The 19,656-nt window shown below is 43.5% G+C and overlaps 1 protein-coding gene across 3 annotated transcripts; it reads right to left on the reverse strand.

Annotated features, from left to right (window-relative positions):
• Window positions 1–1,056: 1,056 nt before the first annotated feature.
• On the reverse strand, window positions 1,057–19,162 carry upf2 (UPF2 regulator of nonsense mediated mRNA decay). 3 transcript variants are annotated; one of them, XM_058624283.1, is made up of 21 exons: window positions 19,054–19,162; window positions 17,900–18,274; window positions 17,008–17,787; window positions 16,586–16,746; window positions 16,308–16,499; window positions 16,075–16,224; window positions 15,888–15,991; window positions 15,720–15,805; window positions 15,055–15,163; window positions 14,666–14,779; window positions 14,458–14,574; window positions 13,459–13,848; window positions 12,400–12,675; window positions 11,430–11,613; window positions 9,161–9,312; window positions 8,804–8,908; window positions 8,616–8,714; window positions 7,932–8,114; window positions 5,515–5,656; window positions 5,306–5,426; window positions 1,057–4,044 (listed from the first exon to the last, which is right to left on the reverse strand). In XM_058624283.1, the coding sequence occupies exons 1-21, from the start codon at window positions 19,128–19,130 to the stop codon at window positions 4,035–4,037; spliced, it is 3,927 nt and encodes a 1,308-aa protein (XP_058480266.1). In that variant the 5' UTR covers window positions 19,131–19,162; the 3' UTR covers window positions 1,057–4,034. The 3 variants fall into 3 exon arrangements, with proteins under 3 accessions (XP_058480266.1, XP_058480268.1, XP_058480265.1); XM_058624285.1 differs by having other exon boundaries at window positions 1,057–4,041; window positions 15,888–15,994; XM_058624282.1 differs by having other exon boundaries at window positions 15,888–15,994.
• Between the last annotated feature and the right edge of the window lie 494 nt (window positions 19,163–19,656).

Consider the following 19,656-nt stretch of genomic DNA (forward strand, 5'->3'; position numbering starts at 1 on the left):
AGGAAGTCTCTTTGATTTTTCCGCTTCTTAAATGTGAAGATTTTGAGTTTGTGGACAAAACAAATGTGAATAATTTAATATAAAGAAATGATTTACCTGCAAAACTGACGTGAGAAAAATTCACATTCTTCCTGTTTTCACAGCGTTTGTTTTGTTTGAACTGCTCCTTTAACCTTTGACCTGATGGAACAGGTAAAAAAAAAAACATTTTTCACATAGAGAAACTTGTGCGTGTGTGTGTGTGTGAAACCACTGCACAACACAACACAACACGCTGCTTATATAACACACGCAGAGCCTGTTTGTGTGTGTGTGAGGATGAGGTGAAAAAATGGGTCGTCATCTACCTTCCCCACGTTACATAATTTGTGTTTTTCAAAATAAAATAAAATAAAATACTTCATGTGTGTTTTCAGTCAAATCTTTGTCCAAAAACTAAAATAACGTTTTAGTCTTTTTTAATGACGTTATATAAACTTTCTTTTTGAGATTCTATGTTGGAATGTTGCTAAATATGACAAATGTATTTAAATACTTTATATTTAACACTTTTAATACTTATATAAATAACACGATGTTAGTAACGCGACAGAAAAGTACTTACATTGCCAAAGAATCAAAACATTTAGATAAAAATGATTCATAAAAAAATTATGTATGTAAAATGGAAAACGTGACTGAAAACTAATAATATAAAATACATTTTATTAATTTACTTATATTGACTTGTTAGCTTCTTGTTACGGAAACAAAAAATGTTAAAAAATAATAATAAAAAAATTACAAAATAAAATTAAGATTTCCCTAAATCTCAAACCTTTAAAAAATTTTTTTTTTAAATTTGCCTCTTTATATATTTCCATGAGATAAAGTAATTTTTTGGGTGTATTTTATTTGTTTAAATTTATTTGTTTTGTGATGTAGATACGGCCCTGTTGTTTTTACTGCAGCGAGTGAACACAGGACGTGAGGAAATACTTACGTTTGCTGCCTTGTAATTAAACCTGGACAAACGACCACGCCCTCCTCACACACACACACACACACACACACAGATTCAGAGTGGTGAAAATCATCTCCGTGCTTTTATTGTGGTGGTTTCTGTCTCCGCCGTGATTCGGGACACGAAGCCGTGACTTTCTTTTCTTCTGCAGGAAAAAGAAACGAGAAAAAAGCAACAAAAACACACAGCGTGGCAGCAGAAAAAACAACGTATACATTTCAACGTATATTTATCTATAATTACCACCGATAAAAACGGATACAGACTCACGATTGAGAACAAAAACAAACTAAAGTGTCACCACGTTACACGACACTGACCCAAAACAAACTCACTTTCACTGTGCTGCGTTCCGGCTGTTATCGGAAGTCGGAATTTCCGAGGTCACGCTGCGTTCCATTTACAGTGCAAAAAAAACGTATCTCGGGTTAGCCACCATTAGCGACGTTCCACATGGTATATTTCGCACACAAAAAACATCGTAGCAACGTTAAAAATTAAACGGTACGACTGATTTACCGTGAAACAAATGCGACAAAAGTGCTTTAAACGTTAAAAGTAGGAGTGTTTGTAGGAGCGGCAGCCATCTTAGAATCCTCGTCAATTCCTGTATCACCTAACCTTGGAAATTCCGAGTTCGGAGTACAAATGGAACGCTTACGTGAGAACAAACTTACAAACACTTTCATTTCGCAGTAAAATACAGATAATTTTTTAACTGTATTTACGCGTTGCTTTTCGGGGTGGGAATCACCGCAGAGACGCCACAATGCGATATTATCACGATATTGCGATATACTGAGCATTTGCGAAATCATATATTTCGATATACTCCACCATCTACTGGACTAAACGTTTTTTAAGATACTTGGGGTCTCAAATGCGATATAACATCACCACCCAAAAGATTGCGATATTTCACTGTACTGAATTTTCCCGAGATACGTTTGCATCCTCATTTTTCCCCACCCAACTTCTCAACTGGAACGCGGTGAAGTCGGAGGTGACAACTTCCGATGTAAAGGAACGCAGCATAAACATTCGGTCTCAAACATGTGCTCCGTGGGCCACACGCGGCCCCCCGATCAATCTCATGAGGCCCCAGAATGTTGTTCTTTGTCACTCCACAACAAAATAAACACTTTTATTAGGAAAATCTAAGAGTTATTGTCATAATATGCAACATCATGATGGAATATCGTTCACTCCTTGTTTTCACTTGACCCGCCCCCTCCTGACCACAGAAAGCATGCGCATTGGCCCCTGGGTCATGTGACTTTGAGACCCCTGGTTTAAATACGTCCACTCAGAGGTTTACGCCCCCCCCCCCCCCCACACACACACACACACACACACACGTCCAGTGTCAGCGACGCTCCAAGATGCAAAGATCGCATAAAAACTCCTGCTGATTCAGAGTTATCGTGAGTTAGCGTCGTGCGTCGCTCACGATTCACTGCTCCAATTCTGTCTGGAGGCAAGCGCGACGTTAGCTTAGCTTAGCACAACACAGAAAAAGGTGTGAATAGATACATTTTCATGCCGTCGTCTTTATAACGATGGAACGTATATATCGGAGCAAATTAGCAACAGATCAGTTTATAACCCAAATAATCTTCATACGCAACCATGATATCCCATGATCCTCTGCTCCCTTATGTTGTATATCTTCTCAAAAAAAGGGCAAATTATGAATTTATAGGCAAATACATCTACAGGAAAATAAACGCCCTCTAAAATGAACAAATGTGTTTGTGCTAGCGGCCATTTGGAGACACGGACGTTCACAGGGACAAAATGGCCGCCATCTGGGACCTAAGAAAGGACAGATTTTGGTCACTTAACAAAAAACTTAGCTGATAATGTGTTGTCTTTATCTCACTGCTGCCTCCATCACTAAGTTCTAATGTCTAACTTTGTAAAATTCTGGGTTTGAAATCCTTTGTTTGGAGTGTCCTCAGTGACACAAAGTGACCACACGAGGCAGCAGAGGACCAGCAGCTCCTGTGTCCCCACGAGCTAAAATCACTGATTTTCTCTATGAGGTTTGGTGTGGGAGAGTGAGTGGTTCACAAACTTCAGTTTCCTGTTGGAAAAGTCTGTCTCACAGTGAGATAAAGACGCTAACATGTGACGTAGATATCGTAGAAGTCTTTTGTCAAGTCACCTAAATCTGCTTTTTCTTACGTCCTTGCTGGCGGCCATTTTGTCACTGAACGAGAAAGCCCACGTGTCTCAAACTGGCCGCCAGTGCAGAGGGGTGGAGTTACGATCACGTGTAACTCACTCAAACGCGTCTTCTCTTGTCTGACGGTTTCCATCAATAATGAAAATAACCTCTAGGTGGCGCTGCATTTAACAGACCGCTCTGAATCAACACGTGTCTCCAGAACAGAAACGTCACGTCCATGTCTCAGACGTCAGCGTCTTCCTGCACATCCCCGTGTGACGAGTCCGTAAAAATGTCATGTCTCCGCTGCAGCGCCCCCCTCTGTTCACACATGTGACTGCACTCACATGTTCCCAAGTCCAGAACACTAAGAGGAAAAGAAGAAATCTCTCGTTTGTCTCACGTTATCGTCGTTATTATTATTATTTTACTCGTGTTTTTTCTCCAACTGTTGTGACAGCGGGAGTTTGATCCGCTGACCCCGCCCACTTCCTGTCGCCATCAGTCGGCCGGTCAGGTGTTCAGTCGTTGTCGTAGTTGGTCCGAACAGTTGTTGTTGTGGGTTTTTTCTTTGTGTCATCTCAGACAACAGACAAAAAAAAGAGGAAAAGAGAGCCGTCTTTCTGACCCTTGACCTCTGACCCCAGGCTCCTGGTCGCGTCTCGTCCTCGGTGGCTTCGGCCGGGTCAGTGTGTGTGTTTTCTCTGTCCTGACATCTGGACTCGCTCCCTGGTTCAGACCGGTCTCCCCTCCGATCGTCTCTTCTCTCGCTCTCTCTCTCTCTCTCTTCTTCTTCTTCTTCTTTCTCATTGGTTCAGTCGCTCGCTCTATTGCTCGCTCAACCCGGGACCCAGACTCCCATCAGCGTCTCCTGGAGGACAGAGCAGACATTTACTGTAGCAGCAGTAAAAGCAGCAGCAGCGCCGAGCCGAGTCCGTCCTAACAGCGCCATCCCAGCCGGTGGCAGACGACACCACACAAAAAAAACAGACGCAACTATTTACGATGTCACTGCGAAGATCGTAAAAATACACCTGGAAATACTGGATTACTTTAAACGTAAACAATGTAAATATTTTCACAAAATTTTAAAACCCAAAAATTTAATGAAAAACTGGTCACAAACGATACAAAAAAAATGAAAGAAATGTTACTTTACCAAAACAAAAACGTCACTTTGATAAATGTATTTATTTTTTGCTATCGTCACAAACAAAGTTACAAAAAAATGTTACAAAACGTTACAAAAAACAACAAAAACAAACAAAAACCTGAAACAGGCTCCCAAACTGATTTTTATCGGCATGTGTGATCACGTGGTGTTTTGTCTGGTGACGGGATGCGAACTTTGAATCACGCGACGAATCAGTTTCCTTTCTCTGCTTCACGGAAACATTTCCACCGCCCTGAAAAGTCTGTTCCGATATTTCAAAACCTGGTCTGGGACGTGAAATCTGGCCAGCACGACGTAGACGTTTCTTTGTGTTTGTTGTGAACGCAGAAGAAACGCTACATCACTGTGGATAACATCGCTGGAGCGACGCCAACTCCTTCAAACTTTATTTACAACTGCTTGTCGAGCTTTTAAAGAAAAATAACGACAAAACCTGAAAATAATAACAACTTTATTAAAAGTGCAAAACGAAAACAAACACGATGGCGTTTCAGCGACTCAGTCGACATCGTCTCGTTTCTCTGAATCTCTTCACTTTCATTTCCTCACTTTTCCTTTTTGTTTAAAGGAAGGATGTAATGATGAATCCATTATTTATCAATGACTAAATTAACTGTCCACAATTTAGACAAGTGATTAATTGTGTTAGTGGGTTTTTTAACAATTAAAACAAGATTGTCTAATTTTTCAGCTTCTTAAATGTGAATATTTCCTGGTTTCTTTGCTCCATAAAACAAAGAAATCATTCAAACTGAATATTTTTTGGTTTGTGGACAAAAACAAGACACTTGAGAACATCATCATTTACAGTTTTGATCAACATTTTACAACATTATCTGACATTTTCTGGACCAAAAGACATCAATTAATCGTGGAAATAATCAACAGATGAATTTATTGTCGTTCAGTTTAAAGGTCATTACGAGAGTCGAGTGGACGGTGGGTCATGTGATCTCACCTTCCTCCGGTCTTGAAGATGAGGTCGGCGTTGGGAGCACCTTTTGGATGCTGGTATCGAGGCCGACGTTCCCGGTTGGTGTTGGCGGGAGCGGGACGCTGAGCGAGGGACTGCATCATCTCTGAGAAAACACACACACACAGATAAATGAACAAACGTGTCCACCACTCTTGTGTGTTGTCAGACCCTCCTCGGTGGGCGTGTCCTACCCTGATAATCCTCTTGCTCCTGCCTCTCGTTGATGTCCAGTGTGAGTTTCTTCATCCTCATGCGCTCCTCCTGCTCCGCCTGCTGCTGGTTGAAGTGGTTCGCGGCCAAGTGAGACGACAGCGGCACGTTCAGGATTTTATACTGAGTCAATGATAACAGACACAACACAAGGTTTTGATTTGTCTCATATTATTTCTATTAGCAAAATAGAAATAAACAATATTTGCATATTCCATGTTCAAAATACATCACTGATTCTGACGTTTCCCTGCTGGCAGCCATGTTTCATCAGATCTTAGCCACTTAACAAAAGACTAACTGAATAAAATCTAGTCTACGATATCTTAAAAACATGTTCACGTCTTTATCTCACTGTTAGACACACTTTTCCAACAGGAAACTGAACTGAAACCACTCACTCTCCCACACCAAACCCCATAGAGAAAATCAGTGATTTTAGCTCATGGGGACAGAGGAGCTGCTGGTCTACTGCTGCCTCGTGTGGTCACTTTGTGCCACTGGAGATAAACTGAATGTAGGTTTTCAAAGGCCGAACTTGCATATTAACACATTTGAAGTAACGGATGGAGGCAGCAGTGGATCAACAACTTCTGTGTGCTGTGATGTTAAAATCACTGTTTTTCTCTATGAGGTTTGGTGTGGTGTTAAGCTACTTAACAAAAGAGTCACCTCATAAAAATCTACATCCGCTTAAGTCTACCATATCTACAGAACATGTTCACGTCTTTATCTCACTGTTACACAGACTCTTCCAACAAAAAAACTCAAGTTTGTAAACCACTCACTCTCCCACACCAAACCCCATCAGTGATTTTAACGTCACAGCTCACAGGAGTTGTTGATCCACTGCTGCCTCCATCACTGAGTTCTAATGTCTTCTTGTCAATTCGGCTTTTGAAATCCTTTGTTCAGATTCACCTCAGTGACACAAAGTGACCACACGAGGCAGCAGTAGACCAGCAGCTCCTGTGTCCTCGCAAGCTAAAATCACTGATTTTCTCTATGGGCTTTGGTGTGGGAGAGTGAGCAGTTTACAAAGTGACAAACCTCAGTTTCCAGTGTCAGAACCTCATTCAGACACACTTTAAGGAACCTGAACTATTGATAATGATTTTATACTGTACAAAAGTCTCTAGAAAATATTCACACCTGATTATTTTTTTAATTTTAAAAAAAAATCCTAAGTAAGTAATTACGGCCCTGGGGCCTCAATCCAGCCTCGAGTCCAAGAACGTCCAACACTGTCACACACACACACACACACACACAGAGGATGCTTTCATTCACAGTAGCATTGAATGCGTTGACGGCGCGTGTGTGTGTTTACAGAGAGAAAGGTCATTTCCCATCAACACACACACACACACACACCTACAAAGATGTTCTGTGTTTCTCTCCTGAATTCAGATGAATGTAGGAGTTTCCTTTTTTTTGGCAGCTGTCCTTTAAACAGAGAGAGAGCGAGGACGTGTGGACAGAAAACCTCAGAGCCCGCGCACACAGACGGACACACCCTACAGTACAAGAACCAGCCTCTGCCCTCTGACCACACATTCCACCACTCACTGTATGTACACACACACACACACACACACACACACCCTTCTATGTTTCTGTGGACCCTTGTTAACATTGTGAATGTTCTCCAACAAAAAATCTGAAGTTTGTAAACCGCTCACTCTCCCAAACCAAAGTCCATAGAGAAAATCAGTGCTTTTAACATCACACACACAGGAGTTGTTGATCCACTGCTGCCTCCATCACTAAGTTCAAATGTCTTATTTTGTCACTTTGGCTTTTAAAATCCTACATTTGGATTAACTTTATTGACACAAAGTGACCACACGAGGCAGCAGTAGAGCAGCAGCTCCTGTGTCCCCGCGAGGTAAAATCACTGATTTTCTCTCTGGGCTTTGGTGTGGGAGAGTGAGTGGTTTACAAACTTCAGTTTCCTGTTGGAAAAGTCTGTCTCACAGTGAGATGGGCAGAGACGAGGAATTCGTAAATTCCCACTTCTGACGACAACTGGAACGCACGCAAGTGTCAGTGCCTCATACAACCACACTTGTAAAAAAAAAAAAAAAAACCTGAACTGTTCCTTTAACCTTTAAATAGATCTTTTGAAGCAGAATGGACACGCGCGCGCACACACACACACACAGAGCAGAGTCAATATTATTGCTGGGCTCCGTGTGTCAGATCATGTTTGCTCTCATTCACTCAGCAGAAAAGTCAAACGACACTCTGTGTGTGTGTGTGTGTGTGTGCATTGATGTTTATTTCAAACGTCTGTGTTGTCTGAAGAACAGAGTCCGCGTCTCCACGGTGATGAACATCTCACCCTGACATGATCAGATCCGTCTGCTCGTCTGAGATTAGCTCGTTAACTTCTTACCTGCTGCTTGTTTCCTTTGCGCGTCAACATGACGAACTGCATGGTCTCGGAAATGTCCGACTCTCCGTCACCGAGGCACGACTGCCCTCCTCCTCCTCCTCCTCCTTTCTTCAGCTGACTCTTCAGCTGCAGAGGAATGGCCACGTCCAGCTGGTGAACCTTCACCGGCTCACCACTACGCTGCTGTACACACACACACACACACACACACGTCAGTTTTGTGTAGTTTCTGTCATTTTTTTAGCTTTTTAATGTGAACATTTTCTACTTTCTGTCATTTCTCATCTTCAGTTTAATAACTGAAGCCGCTTGTTTGTGCGTGTTCTATATTTCTCGGATTACGAGGGCGACAGGAAGTCAGACACTGTTACAACATTAAAAGTGTTATTTTACAGAATAAAAGTTTGCTTCGGTCATGGTTTGGAGCCGTGATCGTAACTGAGACACAAACAGACTGTTGACATTTAAAGTTAGATTCCGCACAAACACTGTGTGGACTTTGGTCCCCACGAAAGCGAGTGGACAAGAATGAGTGTGTGCGGTGTCCCCAGTGTCTCAGAGCAGAGAATTTGACATGAATTTTTAAACACGAAGCAGCATTTTTTTTTAATCATTTAAATCTGGTGACATGGTGAATGAGACATTCTCCTGTAATGAAGGGATGAATCCTGTCAGTGTTTGTACCTGCAGATTCTCCAGCATCATCTTATCCAGAGCCTGAATGAAGTCCTCGTCCTCGGCACAGGCCACGTGTTTCAGTCCACCGCCGCGGATCGTCACCTCCTGCACGCCAACACACACACACACACGTTTACACACACACACACAGCTCCTGCTCATTAAAGCAGTGTTTTTATTTAAAAAAAACTCACATTGTTCTCCTCATCGGTCTCGTTCTCTTTGTTGGAGTCGGTCAGATAGTCCGTGTTCTCCTCTTCCTCTTCCTCTCTCTCCTCTTCCTCGTTCTCTGAGCCCTCCTGGAGCAGAAAAACAAAAACATGACTCAGCTTTTTTTTTTTAAACCGACCTGAGATTAAAGATTAAACTAGTTTCATATCAAAAACATCTTTATTTATGAAAATAATCGTTATATAATCTTTATTTCCTCTTCTCCGCCCCCAACCAACAACGCAGTGCGGCGTCCGCTAATCACGTGACGGACGGGCGGGGGGCGGGGCATGAGGGTGAAGGTCGGCGTAAACAAAAACAGAAACAGGAAGTCGACTCACGTCCTCTTCCTGCTCGTTCATCTCGCTCTCGTTGCCCGACTGCTCCTCGGTCTCGGCTCCGCCCTCCTCGTCGTCGTCGTCCTCCTCCTCCTCGTCCATCGCCTCGCCTTCGCTCATGGCGCTGGAGCGTCCGTCCCTCTCCATCGCCATCCCTTCACAGAGAAAAACAAACAAAAACAAAACAGGTGAACAATGATGACGTCATCGTACAGTAAAAACGTCTCTGAAACAAAAGCTTTAAATAACGTCGTCGTGTCATGACTGTGTTTGTGTCTCATCATCATCATCATCATCGAAACCAATCATGAAACATGATTATGTAAATGAGGCGGGGCGGGGCTTAGAGTTGACGATCAGGTCGAGTGTGTGACTCAGCGACTGAGGAATGAACTGATCCCGGTCAAACAATGACTCGACTGTTTGACTCCGAGCAACTCGTCCATCACTGTCGACAATCACTCTCTCCTCTGCGCGCACACACACACACACACACACACACAGTGTGGAAAATAACTGAGCGCTGCACTAACACACAGTTGAAGTACTTGTACTCCAGTTTACTGCTTTATGATTCTGCTCTACTTCACTTCCAGGGCTGTGGAGTTAGTGAGTTAGGAGACATCAGTATCTGTTTATACTCGAGTTTGTGATATTCTTACCTGCAAATACTTGAGTTTGTGATATTATTACCTGTAAATACTCAGGTTTGTGATATTATTACCTGTAAATACTTGAGTTTGTGATATTATTACCTGTAAATACTCAGGTTTGTGATATTATTACCTGTAAATACTCCAGTTTGTGATATTATTACCTGTGACCATGATGATTAGAGATCTAGAGCTGCAATTATTTTCATAATCGATTTATCTGTAGATTATTTCCTCGATTAATCAATTTCATCGTTTGGTCCATGAAATATCAGAAAACCTTAAAAAATGTTGATTGGTGTTCGTAAAACTTGGAAATGATGATGTTCTCAAATGTCTTGTTTTGTCCGCAAACCAAAAATGATATCTTAAAACTTTTGACGTTTAAACTTCTTTTAATCTTATTTTGACTTTATCTCATACATTTTCATTCAATGGCAGATCTTCCAAAGAACAAAATACAACATTTCTGACAAATCTAAAATTACACACAAAGAAATGTGGATTAATTGTAATCATCAGTCCTGACTCCTCCTCTGTGTTGATGTGTGTGTGTGTGTGTGTGTGTTTAGAAGAGTTAAAAACCTGTCAGACAGATAAAACAGAGATGAGTGATGCAGCGCCGTCGTCCACCTACACCGTCAGGAATGTCACTCAGCCGGGACGACGGACTTGGAGCAGGTGGACTGGAGAGACAGGCTGCTGCTGCTGCTGCTGCTGCTGCTCACTCACTTCCTCCACACGGGGAGGTTATTATGTGTCAAACACGCAGTGGCATACACAGACTTTTTGAAGGGCAGGGGCGAAGACTGTCACTGAAGACCGAAGACTCGGCACTAAGCTCCGCGTGTTCTTGAGGGCACTTTAGACGATGTTTATATGTTATACAAATGGCACATTATATAGCCTTAAAACAGACTCACTAGGCAGACTACTCAAGTTAGTTTGTAGTTAGGATCAGCATCCACGAGAACTGTATAGATGCAAGTATTTATATACAAAGGAAATAAAACCCTGGGGGGTCTGGTGCTCCTCCCCCAGAACATTTTCAATGAAGTGGATTCTAGTGCATTTTAACACCATATTAGCACCAGATAATCCTGGTTCTGTGAGATAGAGTTTTATAGTATTTCTTTGTCTTAATCATCTTCTGGAGTTTAGTGTGGGTTTTTATCACTCAAGAGGGCAGTTTAGTGTGTTTGGCCAATGAGGAGGGCAGTTAAACACACCTTTTGGCCACCCAAGTGGACAGTTTATCATCTTTTAATCAACCAAGAGGGCACTTTAGCATACATTTTTGCCTCCCAAGAAAGCACTTAAGCACACGTTTTTGCCTCCCAAGAGGGCACTTTAGCACACGCTTTTGCCTCCCAAGAGGGCACTTTAGCACGCGTTTTTGCCTCCAAAGAGGGCCCTTTAGCACGCGTTTTTGCCTCCAAAGAGGGCCCTTTAGCACACGTTTTTGCCTCCCAAGAGGGCACTTTAGCACACATTTTTGCATGGGTGCAGTTTAGTGTGTTTTGCCAACCAAGAGGGCACTTCAACGCACATTTTCCAACAATTGCTCCCCCCTCCGTGCACACACACACACGAGGAGGAGGAGTGTGTGCGGTTCTTACCCAGCTTGACGAGCAGCTCCCTCTCCAGGTCGGTGACCTGCCTCATGGCCTCGTCCAGGGAGCAGCACAGTCTCATTTTGGGCCGCAGCAGCTCCAGAGTGTCGCTGATCATGTAGTCGATGTCGATGGGGAACGGGTGATCTTTGGTCCACACGTCCACGCTCTTCTTCCACCAGATGTAACGCTGCGCGCGCACACACACACACACACACACACACACAGATCCGTGAGCCAAACGACAGCAGCGAGGCCATCACTGCTGCACAAATACATCAATAAATCAACTCACAGAGCCATAAAAAAACTATTTGGCAGCTCTTATGATACTTAAAATACTTAAAATACTGCTTGATTCATCATTAAGGAAAGAAAATGCTCTTTCTAGTTTCAGGAGTGCAACAATTTGATTATTTTCAATAATTTTTCTCTTTTTTACACAATAATTAACTGAATATCACACACGAGGACCTGAGACAAGACAAACAATTGATTATTTGTGTAAGTAAGACAAACTACTTGATCGTGAAATCAATTACAGAGTAAGAGACCAAAGAGGCATAAAAGAGAGTGAGGAGAAAATATACAGTTAGCAGCAAAATAAATAAATAAAACAAGAAGGGTCACAATATAAAAAGTATTTATTTACTTCATTTATCAACTGATTTTTCCTTTCTGGATTAAGATGTTATTTAAAATATTATTTATCCTTAAATCTGACACAATCAATATCAACAACAACCAGTTCATCGAAACACAACAGCCATGCAACGTCGCCCCCTGCAGGCGCACGTTAACATGCCGTTTCTGCTTCTTTTTCCCCTTATTTTGAGATTATCTTTCAGTAAAATCCTCATTTTATTTCTTCCGTCATTTTATGCACCAAACAAGAAAATAATGACCGGATGAACAGATGGTGAACACAGCTGGATGCAGTGATGATGGTGTGTGTGTGTGTGTGAGCAGGACAGACCTGGAAGTAGATGAGGAAACAGTCGAGCTTCCTCTTGCTGGAGCCGCGGTCAAAGTACTGCCCGCAGGTGTCGAGCAGCGTGCAGACCAGGCGGAGGCGGAACAGGTGCTCCGGCGGGTCCAGGGGACTCGGGCTGCCGTCCTGGTTCACGCCGAACGAGATGAAGGAGAAGAGGGTGCGGAAGATGACGGCCGACTCCACCATGCGGTAGTTGTAGAGCTCGCCCAGGAACTTGGCGCTGCTGATGCGCCGCTGGTTGAACTTGGGCTGGTTTACCTGAGGACGGAGGAAACAGTGACGTTCAACGATGAGGGAATTATTCCTGACTTTAAAATGTCGTTTTTTTTTGGTTTCTCACGTCAGCTTAAAGGCAAAGTTCAGAAGTGTGTTTGTATGAGGTGCCGACATTTGACCGAAAAAATCTGTCAGTTTAAGTCTATGATAATGTAAAGAACGTGTTTCCAACAGGAAACTGTTGTTTGTAAAGCACTCACTCGCCCACACCAAACCCCATCATAAAAAAAGCATTGATTTTAGCTGGCGGGGACACAGGAGCTGCTGCTCTACTGCTGCCTCGTGTGGTCACTTTGTGTCACTGAAGTATTTTAGTAACTGAATTCACTCAAATAAGACATGTGAACTCAGTGATGGAGGCAGCTTGGATCAACAACTCCTGTGTGCTGTGATGTTAAAATCAGTGATTTTCTCTATGGGCTTTGGTGTGGGAGAGTGAGTGCTTTACAAACAACAGTTTCCTGTTGTAAAAGTGTGTCTCACAGTGAGATAAAGACGTGAACACGTTCTTAAAGACATCGCAGAGTTAAACACAGGTTAGTCTTTGTGCTGAGCTGCTGGAACCTGTTCTTCGCTTGTATCTCCACGTGTCAATCTCTCGTCAACAAAGCTGAACTATCATTTTAAAATGACAGGGGCTTCAGCTCAGGGGGCGGAGCCAGGTGACAAGTGTCACATGCTCTGCACCACGTGGCGGCGTTCTCCACTGTGACAGTAACAATGTGTCTTCATTCACAAAGCTGTCAGCCACGTGTGTCTCCTCACCTCCATGCCCAGCCGGATGTCCTCCAGGACCCCGTCCACCACGTGGATGCCCACGTCCTCCTGGTAGGCCACCAGGCCGGCCAGCAGGTTGGCCACGCAGTGGATGCTGTTGTACTTGACGTTCCAGATGTTGACCATGCAGCAGATGAGGTAGCCCTTGACCTCGGGGTCCTGCCACGGCAGCTTCCTCATCTGCCTCAGCACCTTCTCCGTGGTGACCTTGGACAGGTCCTTGTAGAGGAGCTTGCGGATGTACTCCTGCAGCGGCGGCCGCCTCTTCCTCACCGTCTTCTCCATGGGCGGAGGGTTGCAGTAGTAGTAGGCGTTCTCCACCATGGTCACGTAGCGGGCGTCCAGATGCTGCGCCTGCTTTTTGCGCATCATTTGCTCCTGAAATGCAAAATAATGTCCAAGCATGTTCCGTTAAAACTGGATATTTCATCGATTTCTTGGCTTCGGTTCATTTATTTTTCTTTTGCTTAGTTTTAAAACAACATGAACACATGAAATACCATCAGTCATAGAAATGAAAGGGCTATTTTTCTTGTCATATTTATATTTCAGTTAAAAATATTATGTATTTTATCTGTTGCTAACAAGTGTTTGGATCATCTTATTTTTAGTTAAAATTTAATTTAAACTCAGGAATAAGGAAGAGAAACATGACACACAAGTTTTCCACAACATTTCACCTCATTTTAAACTTTTTACCTCACAAGTAAGTTTGGCTGAGGTTTTACCTGCTAATTATGACGTTTTATATCTTTTCTTACCCTACTTACATTTATTTCATCAATGTGACTTTTTATCTCATATATTTGACTTTGTCTAACATTTAGACTTAACATTTTGACTATTTACATTGTATTTATTTTATTTTTTTTTTAAAAAGCACACAGTTATCTTTTTATGTAACATGGTGACTTTTGTGTGTGCGTGTGTGTGTGTGTGTGTGTGTGTGTGTGTGTGTGTGTGTGTGTGTGTGAGAAGTTCACTGACCAGCAGGACGCTGGTTCTCAGGTGAGAGTCCGGGGATCTGAAGAGGAAGCGGCCGCAGGTTTCCAGCAGAGTGCAGGCCATCTCTATGTGGTGGTGAGTGAAGTCAGAGAGCAGCATCTGTTCACACACACACACACACACACACAGAGTTATGATCAGCTCGTAAACTCACGCGGCCTCAGACCAGCTGACTGTCTCTCTCTCTCACCTTCAGACAGTGAAGCGTGTCTGTTTTGGAGAACATCTTGAACTTGGCCAGTTCCCCGATGAACCGGACCGTTTTGTTTTTGGTCTCGATGTTGATCTGATCTTTCTTACGGATCTAAAAAAAACCACAGACACGGAGGATTCAGATATGGAACTCTCAAACTCACACAGTCAAGAGGCCGTCTTCATTATGTTATTACTTTTGATTTCTACTATTTTTTTCTAGATTAAATGTAAAAAAAAAACCTGATTCACTGATTATTTTTGTATTTATTGACTTATTTCTTCTATACTTGGTCTCTTTCTTTAAAGGCAGGATATCTTTGGTGTCAGTTTATTACTATTATTATTATTATAATAATTCATCAAACCCGACAGCAGGGGGCGTACATGAAACCTGAAGTCTCCCTTCAGCATGGAGCAAAGGTCCTCGGCCACGTCCGACATGCACGGATGAAGAGTCGCCACAAGGCGAGAGTAGAAGGGAAGGAGATCCAACCTGAGAGGAAAGGTAAGGGGAAGAGTCACACCATCAACAACACTGACAGCGCCACCTGCTGGTGTTTGAGGGTCATGTTTTGAACCAGAAAAAAAACAAGAAAGGGAGCAAAACAAGAGCCGAGAGTTCAACTTTCTGGACTGTTTCGTCCTCCACAGGTGGTTCACTGGAGATTTAACAACACCGGGGACAAAGACAGACCTTTCACCTCATCACAGCCATTTCATCAATTCAAATATTGATTAACGCTGCTGTAACAATGACTAAGAGGCCTTTCACACACAGACGTGATCGTAAAACAGGTGCGGCTGGAGCTGAGCTGCACCTACGACAGCAAATATCTGCCAGAATCAGTCTGTTGTTGGTCAAATGTAAACATGATTTGATTCATGGCCATAAAAAAAGTGAGGATTGGAGTCGTGAAGTCGCACAAGTCGGAATATTTTAACTTTTAATGCAACAACATGTCGCTGAGTGCAAGAAAAGAAAAACTATTTCTCAGTGTAATCAACTCTAAAGCGCTTTTCTGTCCCTATTTACAGCAGCGGAGCTTTACCTCTGCCGGGGCACGGTGAAAAGAGCTCGCACCAGCTTCCTCCTGTTGGACTTGGTGTTCATGTTCATGCAGAAGTCCATGGCCGCCTGTGGGAGGACGCACGGGAACTCAGAGACATCGCAAAATACACAGACATCAGGTGAAAGGTGACATGTTTTTTGTCCTCACCTTGTCAATCAGGTCTCTGTTGACACAGTTGGGGAGCTGCTGGATGAAAGCGTCCACGATGAGCTTCAGGTGGGACGTCGTGTTTGTCTCCTCCTCCTCTTGTTCTGCTAACACACAAACATGACGTAAGGTACACGCCTGAACGCCAACGCTGGGATTACGTGGCGTCAGGGATTACGTCGCGTACCTTGCTCGTCCAGCAGTTTCTTGGCCAGCTCTTCGTTCTCCACCTCGTCCGCTCCCTCCAGCTCCAGAGGTTCATCTGTGATGTCCAGAGCTTCCAGCTCCAGCTCCAGCTCCTCCGCGGTGCTGCTCGTTTCCTTCCCTTCTTTACCGTCTGGACCAGACAGAGACAGCAGCTCAGTCACAGTCAACCTTCAGCACTTCTCCATCCGTGTGTGGACCGGTTTGCGGTCTTACCTTTGGCGTCATCCTTCTCTTTGCCCTGGCCGCTCTTCTCGTTGTCCTTGAAGAGGATGGCCGGGACGAAGGCCTTCAAGTCCACCATGTTCTCGTAGAAGTTGCGAGCGTCCTCGTCCTCCCAGATCCCTCCTTCCAGGTCGTACTCGCCAGGTTTACCGGGAGTGAAGATGTCGATGCCGGGGCCGTGTTCTGTGAGAGCAGAGGGAAAAAAACCTCCATTAAAAGAGCGTTTTAATTTAAGTAGAGTTCATATAATAAAAGAAGAGGAGACACACCCTCCTGCACAGTCTTGTCCTGAGGCAGCTCCGGCATGTTTTCATCCAGCAGATCAGCCAGAGAATGAGTGTTTGCCAACAGCTTCTGATAAGAAGTGGCAAACTCTTCATACTGTTTGTGTCGATCCTCACTCAGCTCTCCTTTAGAGTGAAGGATACGCCTGGAGACGAGAAATGTTATGAAGTACAGGTCCTTACATATCGACAGCTGTGTTTTGTTGGTATGAAAAGTGCTTTATAAATAAAGATTTCATTGATTGATTGATCAAAACCAGCAGAATTTACATCAGTTTAAGTCACCACAGCTGAGTTAAGTGTCAGTACCTACAATCACGACTTCACAACACAAACTACCCCTTTAAGAGGTTGTTTTGAACGGTGGCGAGGATCCTGACCTCTGTGTGTGGTCAGGATGAACTCACCTGTTCTGCCTCTCGATGTTCTGCAGCTCTCTGTGGTCCTTCTTCAGGTGTTTGGTAAGGGAGGTGAAATACTCCCTCAGAAGGTTCTGGAAGGGCTGCTGCTTCTCGCAGCTGATGATCTCGCTCGGGGGGAACGTCAGGCCGAACTTCTCTGCAGCCGCTTTGACCCTGCGCGGCATCAGCCCGGCGATGTCGTCCCCGCAGTGTTTGCAGAAGCTGATCACCACCGACACGTGCGTGTGCGTCTCGCGGTCCGTGTTGATGATGTTCTTCAGCTGCTCGTAAATGAGCGACAGACCCTCTTTGTCCGTGAAGAGGCCGACGATGGTGAGCTCCGCGATGAAGCGCAGGTCCGTGCGCAGTTTGCTCACGTTGGGCGCTTTCTCCTCCTTCCTGGCCTCAAAGTGCTTCTTCCAGGCCTGCAACAGCAGCGGGGCGAACTCGGCGTAGCGCTGGTGGAAGAGCGAGCACAGGTGGACGGCGCAGCCCACGTCAGAGATCTTCAGCTTGGCCTCCACCACGGAGCTGACGGCCTCGCCGATGTACTTGCTGAGGTTGAGCGAGGAGAAGTCGTTGGAGAGCGAGTCGCGCTGCTGCTCGGTGAGCGTCCGCAGCTTCTTGACGAAGGCGGTGTTCTTCTTCAGGCTGGAGTCCAGGCGGCTGAAGAAGGCCTCCTCGGGCCGGGCCTCGTGGGCGTTCTGGTTCTTGCTGCGGAGCTCCTTCCTGCTGTGATGACGCTCCCAGGCTTCCTGGTGCAGCTGATGCCCCTCCTCCTTCTCCCTGAACACGTGAGGCGAAATAAAGAAAGAAACATGATCACAAACTCGAGCATCTGCAGATAATGACATGTTTATTGATTATTAAGAAAACATCAAAGTTCAGCATCACTCACTTGAGAAGAGCCGCCTCCTCCTCACGTTGTCTTTTGGCCTCGTCCTCTTGAAGTTTCCTCTCCTGCTCCTCCTGCAGCCTCTTCTCCTCCTCCTCCTTCTTCTTCTGCTCCTCCTCCGCTTTCTGTTTTTCCTCCTCCTTCTTCCTGCGCTCCTTCTCCTCTTTCTTCTTCTTCTCCTCCTCCAGTCTCTTCCTCTTTTCCTCCTTGCTGCTGCTGCCATCTTTTTTGCCGCTCATCTTGGCCTCGTCTTTGCTTTTGTCCCGGGAGGACGCCGCTCGTCTCTCGCCGTCTCTGTCCTTGTCTTTCTCCTTGTTGCTGAAGGAGCCAACTTCTTTTTCGTCCATGTTTACTGAGCGCTTGCGTTCAGCAGGCATTCTGAAAATGGTGAAATACACCAAATATTATACATTACATATAGTGAATACAAAAAATACATGGCAAAATTAGATGTATGAAAGTCACTTTGTTTTAATGTTATTTTGCCAGGTGCAAGATTCTAAAAAGTCATCATAATAAAAAAAGTATTAAAAAAACAGCAAAAGATACTGTTTGACAGGAGAGTTCATATTTTATATCTAATGTTGCAGAGCGACCTCTCAGTGGCTCTTCACATTTTTCTGTCTATAACTTAAAGAATTGTGTCATTCAACTACATTTTAACCCTTAAAACATCACTTTATCCGTTAACTGCCACTAAAATCATAAACTAACCACATAATATAAATAGTTATATAGTAGTAATAGTTTGACAAACCCACGCAGCAGCGACAGCTCGTTAGCCACATAGCTTAGCCTAGCTACCTTGTTTAGCAACGAAACGTTACCTTTTTCACAATATCAGTGACTTTTCTGACGTTAAACGTTTGCTTTAGCAGTAAAACGACCCGTGTGACTCGACATTACAACACTTAAATGTTTTAAATGTGTAAAAAAAAACAACACGTTAGCCTTAGCAAACTAACGCCTTTAGCTCAGGCCACTTGAATGGACGCTGTGAAAATTACGATGTAAACAAACGTTTCAGCGGCGTCAAACTCACAATTAGCGGGGAAATAATCATCGAAATATAAAACATAAGTTACATTTATTATAGTACGTGTGTATAATATTTTAATTTTCAGGTAAATTTTAAGTTAAACGGGAAAAATCTTTACCTGCTGCAGCTAACTGTCGCAAAACAAACATCGGTCACTGTCGTCGGTTTCCGTGAAGCGAACAAGGACCCGTGCATGGCGCCAAACCCGACGCCTGACTAAAAAAACAACTATTATTACAGTTTCAATAGATAAATCTAGCAATAAATAAAATCTAATAAAACAAATCTTATTTTACACAAAGTTAAGAATTATTCTTAACTTATTATTATTATTCTAAATGGCAGTTTTTCAATTTGCAGTCTTTGCCTTTATGTGATGTCCTTTTATCTTTAATGTTTTCATTTGCTTTTACTTTCTATTTTTGAAAAGTAGTGTTTTCGATAATAATACAATTAATAACTATTTGAATAAGAACAGGCATATTCTTGAAAAAACACTGATAAAAATAGCATTTAATAAATGTAAATCATGCAAAATAGGCCTACTATAATGATATGTAAGTATTTGTGGAGACGGAAGGACGGACAGACTGAGGTACTGTGGAATGTACCTTTAAATATGTACATACTGTACATATTTAAATAGACCTGGTTTATTAACGTGAAAACTAAAGAAACAGAAATGAAAACGGTCAGAACCAGACGAGAAACAACAGTCTGT

This window comes from Solea solea, chromosome 3, assembly GCF_958295425.1.
Source record: "Solea solea chromosome 3, fSolSol10.1, whole genome shotgun sequence".
NCBI classification, from domain to species: Eukaryota; Metazoa; Chordata; class Actinopteri; order Pleuronectiformes; family Soleidae; genus Solea; species Solea solea.

Coding starts and splice junctions, on each gene's coding strand:
- upf2 (XM_058624282.1), bottom strand. CDS start 19,130: ATGCACGGGTCCTTGTTCGCTTCACGGAAACCGACGACAGTGACCGAT. Junction 11,614..12,399: donor GTTTCCTCATCTACTTCCAG/GTCTGTCCTGCT, acceptor GTGCGCGCGCAG/CGTTACATCTGGTGGAAGAA. Junction 5,427..5,514: donor GGAGCAAGAGGATTATCAGG/GTAGGACACGCC, acceptor GTGTTTTCTCAG/AGATGATGCAGTCCCTCGCT.